The 5,816-nt window shown below is 55.6% G+C and overlaps 1 protein-coding gene across 1 annotated transcript in view; it reads left to right on the top strand.

Annotated features, from left to right (window-relative positions):
• The window catches only part of ADAMTS8 (ADAM metallopeptidase with thrombospondin type 1 motif, 8), a 34,053-nt gene that overhangs the window by 15,013 nt on the left and 13,224 nt on the right, over positions 1-5,816 (top strand). Inside the window, exons 3-6 of the mRNA XM_010002887.1 lie at positions 1,512-1,751; positions 2,490-2,622; positions 3,431-3,598; positions 4,485-4,786. Coding sequence (XP_010001189.1) covers positions 1,512-1,751; positions 2,490-2,622; positions 3,431-3,598; positions 4,485-4,786 — 843 coding nt within the window. The remainder of the gene's footprint in view (positions 1-1,511; positions 1,752-2,489; positions 2,623-3,430; positions 3,599-4,484; positions 4,787-5,816) is intronic.

The following is a 5,816-nucleotide window of genomic DNA, read 5'->3' as shown; positions in this document are numbered from 1 at the left end:
CCTGCTGCTCAAATATTTTCTTGGCTGGATGTCACCCTGAGGATGGGAGGGTTGGTGTCCCAGGGGATTTGCAGTAGGGACTGAGAGCTCCCAGGTAACAACTACCAGGATGGAGAGAAACCTGTAATGGGTTAGAAAAGGACGAGGCAGGAAATTTTCCTTGGAAACTATGGATGATCTGTTGGAAATTGTGGATGATCCCATGATGTGCATCTCCAGCACAAAGCATCCTTCTGGGTCTCCATGCATGTCATTTCAGGAAGGCCTCGTGATGCTTTTAAAAAGGTTCCCAATGGATTTTCCCCATGTGGTAAACAGTTCCCCCAGCACCCTGGAGCAAACCTGGTGTTCTTGCCTCAGTGGTGGCTTCTTTGTGACACGAGTTGCAGGCTTTGGGCTGGGACATGAGTCATGTCGTGGAGATCTGGCCAGTCTAAATAACCCAGTCTATCCTTGCTGGGGCCTGCCCTTTGATAATGAGCCAGGGAGGACTTGGGATCTGTCTTGCTGAAGCGAGACATCTGTTTACATGGAGCTGCCAGCGACAGGATAAAATGTGGCAGAATAATGTAAATTAGCCACAAAAGCTCAGGGTGAGCAGCTCTGCCCCGTGAGCTGCTCTCAGAGCAGTGAGTAGTGCTGGTAGGGGAGATCTCCCTAAAAACCTCTCTTGTTTACTCAGAGAAGTGGGACTTTGTGCCCACCACTCTCCCAGCAGCATCCTGACGGATGAGGCCCACTCAGGAAAGAGGGATCTGGGTTGAAACAACCATCAGAAAGGGCTTCCACCCTGTCCTTCCACGTTCATTAACGGTGCTGAAGCGAGACCCTGGGGTGTGATTCGTCCGGGGAGGCAAGAAGCCACTTTCTCTTTCCCAACACCACGTTGTGTAATAGCTGCATTTTTTCCTCCTGACTCGGGGGCTGGGAGCGGGTGCCAAGCGGAGCAGGAATTCCGATGCTCCGATAAGATGTTTACATCAGCCTAAACATCGCTGGCGCGTTTGACATATGAGGTCACCCCTGGTCGTCCCAGTCGCCCGAGCAGGGGTGAAGTCTCCTCCATCCAAGTGCTTTGTCCCTGGCTTGTCACCAAGGGTTGTGGTCCAGCGGGTTCAAACTCTGCCCCAGCCCGTTCCAAGGTGGTTTGGCACCCCTGGGAGGTTGGGCGGTGAGGTGGTTCCTGCCCCCAGGGCAACAGGGGCAGGGTTAATGCTTTGGGAATATGCAGGAGCACTCATGGGATTTTCTGAAGGGTTCCTGGGTGCAAAGGGTTGGTGGAAGGTGGAGATGGGTGGGCTTGTCCTGCCTGTCCTTCCCGCCAGCACAAGGTGCGAAGCATCGTGTGCAGAAAAAGCAGCACTTAGGCCATCAACCCAGGTGGCTGCCTGAGTGTGTCTGAAGGTGGTAGGCTTCAAAAACGAGGTGGGTTATTCCTTTCCTAACCACAAATAAGAGCCCCCTGGCAAAGGTTTCACCCAGGCTTTGCCTGCCCCTCTCTTTCCCCACAGAACCACATCCTGACCCTGATGTCCATGGCTGCTCGCATCTACAAGCACCCCAGCCTGAAGAACTCCATCAACCTGGTGGTGGTGAAGGTGCTGGTGGTGGATGAGGAGGCAGCAGGGCCAGAGGTGTCTGACAACGGTGGCCTCACCCTGCGCAACTTCTGTACCTGGCAGCAGAAGTTCAACCCCCTGAGCGACCGGCACCCCGAGCACTACGACACGGCCATCCTGCTGACCAGACAGGTCTGAGGGCTCCCCGGGGGTGCTTCGGGTGGGGAGAGGGGTTGGGATGTCCCTGGAGGGGAAGGAGGGATGTCCCCACCGTGCAAAGAATAATAGAGTCACAGAACTGGTTTGGTTGGATTAGACCTTCAAGATGGTCGAGTCCAGCCATTAACCCAACTCTGCTGTGTCCAGTGCTAACCCGTGTCCCCCAGTACCACAGCTACACAGCTTTTAAATACTCCCAGAGCTCCTCCCTGGGCAGCCTGTTCCAGTATCTGATAACCTTTTCAGTGAAGGAGTTTCTTCCAATACCCAACCTAAACCTCCCCTGGGCAACTTGAGCCTGTTTCCTCTTGTTCTGTCACTGGTTCCTCAGGAGAAGAGACCAACCCCCCCCTGGCTCCAGCCTCCTCTCAGGTAGTTATAGGGAGTGAGAAGGTCACCCCTCAGCCTCCTGTTCTCCAGACCAAACACCCCCAGTTCCCTCAGCTGCTCCTCATAAGACTTGCCCTCCAGCCACTTCCCCAGCTCTGTTACTGGACACATTCCAACCTCTCAACGTCCTTCTTCTGGGGGGCCCAGAACCGACCCCAGGATTCCAGGTGTGGTCCCACCAGTGCCCAGCACGGGGGGGAAGGGCAGAGCTTCCAGGAAACCCACATGGAGTGGTTGCACTGCAGATGCAGAGCTGGGTTGTCCCCTGGGGCTGCTGGATGGAACACCCCCTTCACCCCACCTTCCCCTCCTTGTGGGCAGGACTTCTGTGGGCACCAGAGCTGTGACACGCTGGGAGTGGCAGACATTGGCACCATGTGCGACCGCAACAAGAGCTGCTCGGTGATCGAGGACGAGGGTCTGCAGGCAGCCTACACCCTGGCCCATGAACTGGGTAACGTGGCCCTGCCCGGGGTCTGGGGGGGGGGTGTAATTCTGCTTTTCCAGCCCCGCTGCTGGGAGGGGATGGAGCACAGCCCAGGAACCACCTGCCAAGCTTTGGGTAGCACTGAGGAGTTCCTGGCACTGGCAGGAGCTGGTCTGCACCAGCAGAGAAGGGCAAGAGTTGGGGTAAATGGGCACGTTGGCCTGATGTGATGAGCTAAGATGATGATCAAGCTTGGTTTGCCACTCCTAGAGATGTGCTGGGTGACATGGGCTGCTCTGCTGAGCCAGAGCAAGCACTGCTTTGCTCATCACCTCTAATTTATGGGCACAAACAGCTCAGAATCACAGACTAATAGAATCATTCAAGTTGGAAAAGACATCTAAGGTCATCAAGTCCAACTGTCAACCCAACACCACCATGCCAACTAAACTATGTCCTCAGGTGCTACAGCCACATCTTTTTTGAGCAGCTCCAGCAGCCTGATCCAAGGCCTCACCAGTCTTTCAGTAAAGAAATTCTTCCTCATTTCCAATCTAAATCTTCCCTGGTGCAACCTGAGGTCATTTCCTCTCATCCTATCATCACTTATGTGAGAGGAGAGACCTACACCCACCTCGCTCCAACCTCCTTTCAGGCAGTTGTAGAGAATGAGAAGGTCTCCCCTCAGCCTCCTCAACTAAACAACCCCAATTCCCTCAGCTGCTTCTCATAGAACTTGTGCTCCAGACCCAGCCTGGGAGATGCTCAGACCTGCCCAGGCACCACCTGCAGCAGAGCTGGGAGGCTGTGGCTCACAGATGTTCCCTCTCCCCAGGCCATGTGCTCAGCATGCCCCACGATGACTCCAAGACCTGCGAGAGGCTCTTCGGGCCCCTTGGGAAGCACCACCTGATGGCCCCTCTGTTCATCCACTTGAACAAGACCCAGCCCTGGTCTCCTTGCAGCACCATGTACCTCACTGAGTTCCTGGATGGTGGGCATGGTAAGGAGCCTTGTGGAATCATGGATTGGTTTGGGTTGGAAGGGACCTTCAAGCTCATCTAGATCCACCCCCCTGCATGGGCAGGGACACCTCCCACCAGCCCAGGCTGCTCCAAGCCCCATCCAACCTGCCCTTCAACACTGCCAGGGATGGGGCAGCCACAGCTTCCCTGGGCAACCTGGGCCAGGCTCTCACCACCCTCACACTCCACAATTCCCTCCTCATGTCTCACCTCAATCTCCCTCTTCCAGTTTTCATCCCTTCCCCCTTGTCCTCTCCCTCCCTGCCCTTGTCCCAAGCCCCTCCCCAGCTTTCCTGGAGCCCCTTCAGGCTCTGGAAGGTGCTCTAAGGTCTCCCTGGAGCCTTCTCTTCTCCAGGCTGAACACCCCAACTCTCCCAGCCTAGCTCCAGAGCAGAGCTGCTCCAGCCCTGGGATCATCTTTGTGGCCTCCTCTGGACTTGCTCCAACAGCTCCTTGTCATCCTTGTGTTGGGGACCCCAGAACTGGACCCAGCAATGCAGGGGGGGCAGGGAAGGGTCACCAGAGTAGAATAGAGGGGAAGAATCCCCTGCCTTGACCTGCTGGTCACATAGCTTAGGACATGGTTCATTTCCAGGCTGCCAGCACATGCTGCTGCTCATGCTGAGCTTCTCATCACCCAACATTCCCAAGTCCTTTTCCCCAGGGCTGGTCTTAATCCATTCTCTTCCCAGCCTGGATTTGTGCTTCATCATTCCCAACTGTTTTTTTCCTGACTCCCTCAGCCTCTTTGCAGTGCCTGGAGAGACGGGTGGGATGAAGGGTGTTCAAACTGGACCATGGGCAGAGGTTTGGTGGGTGAGGTTGGTGCAACCCAAGCCTTTGATGCATCTCTGTCTTGCCCAGGGGACTGCTTGCTGGATGCCCCAGCTGACCCCCTCCCCCTGCCCGCCGAGCTGCCTGGCCAAGGAGCCCTGTACAGCCTGGACCAGCAGTGCCAGCAGATCTTTGGCAAGGACTTCCAGCACTGCCCCAACACCACGGAGGAGGACATCTGTGCCCAGCTCTGGTGCAGGATGGGGGGCAGTGGGGAGCCCCTGTGCCACACCAAGAACGGCAGCTTGCCATGGGCTGATGGCACCCCCTGCCAGGCTGGGGGGCTGTGCTGGGATGGTCACTGCCTGCCCAAGGATGCTCTGAAACCCCAGGTAATCAGGGACTGAGAGGCTGCGTGTGGACCCTTGGGGATTCCCAAACTTCTGACCCCAGTCCTGCCATCTCCTGTACTACCTTTGCCTGATGGTGTCCTGGGTATAGAATCATAGAATCATAGAACCATTCAGGGTGGAAAAGCCCCTTGGGAACACCAAGTCCAACCATCATTCCTACTCTACCAAGTTTTCCCCTAAACCATCTCCACCAACCACCCTTCAACACATCCAGGGATGGTGACTCAACCACCTCCCTGGGCAGCCTGTTCCAGGGTCTGACCACTCTTTCTGTCTCCTCCAACAGCACCTTTTGTTATTATTTGTCACTGGCAAGCTCAGCTTGTAGCTACAGGCTGCTGTGCCTTTTGCTGAGACCCAGGCTGGTCTGAGCCAGAGGAAGCAGCTGCAGTTCTGCAGTGAAATCCTCACTTTTTGCCCTGCTGGGGGAATTAACTGTGATTTATGAGCCAGTCAGCAAAGCACCTGAACCCAGGTACTTTGAATGCTGAATTTAGCTTGAAGCACACGAGCAGCCCAGTAGCAAAATTGGGGCTGTTCAGCCTTGAGAGGAGAAGGCTCCAGGGAGACCTTAGAGCAGCTTCCAGTGCCTGAAGGGGCTCCAGGAAAGCTGGGGAGGGTCTTTTCATCAGAGAAGACACTGATAGGACAAGGGGTGATGGTTTTAAACTGAGAGAGGGGAGATATTAGGAAGAAATTCTTCACTCTCAGAGTGCTGAGGAACTGGAGTGGGTTTGCCCAGGGAGGCTGTTGATGCCCCATCCCTGGAGGTTTTTAAGGCCAGGTTGGATGAGGTTTTGTACAACCTGGTCTGGTGGTTCCTGCTCATGGCAGGGGGGTTGGAACTTGGTGATCTTTGAGGTCCCTTCCAACCTTCATGATTCTATGATTCTATGACTCTGAGGGGGGTGCTTCAGGGCTTTGCTGGATCAGGGTGGGGAGAGGAGCTGGGGGGGGGAGGCTCAAGCTCCTCTCCAGACGTTTCCCTCCACTGGGGGGATGGGCACGC

Source organism: Chaetura pelagica, unplaced genomic scaffold, assembly GCF_000747805.2.
Source record: "Chaetura pelagica isolate M959 unplaced genomic scaffold, ChaPel_1.0 scaffold38, whole genome shotgun sequence".
Taxonomy (NCBI): domain Eukaryota; kingdom Metazoa; phylum Chordata; class Aves; order Apodiformes; family Apodidae; genus Chaetura; species Chaetura pelagica.
This window is presented reverse-complemented; position numbering and strand designations above follow the sequence as displayed.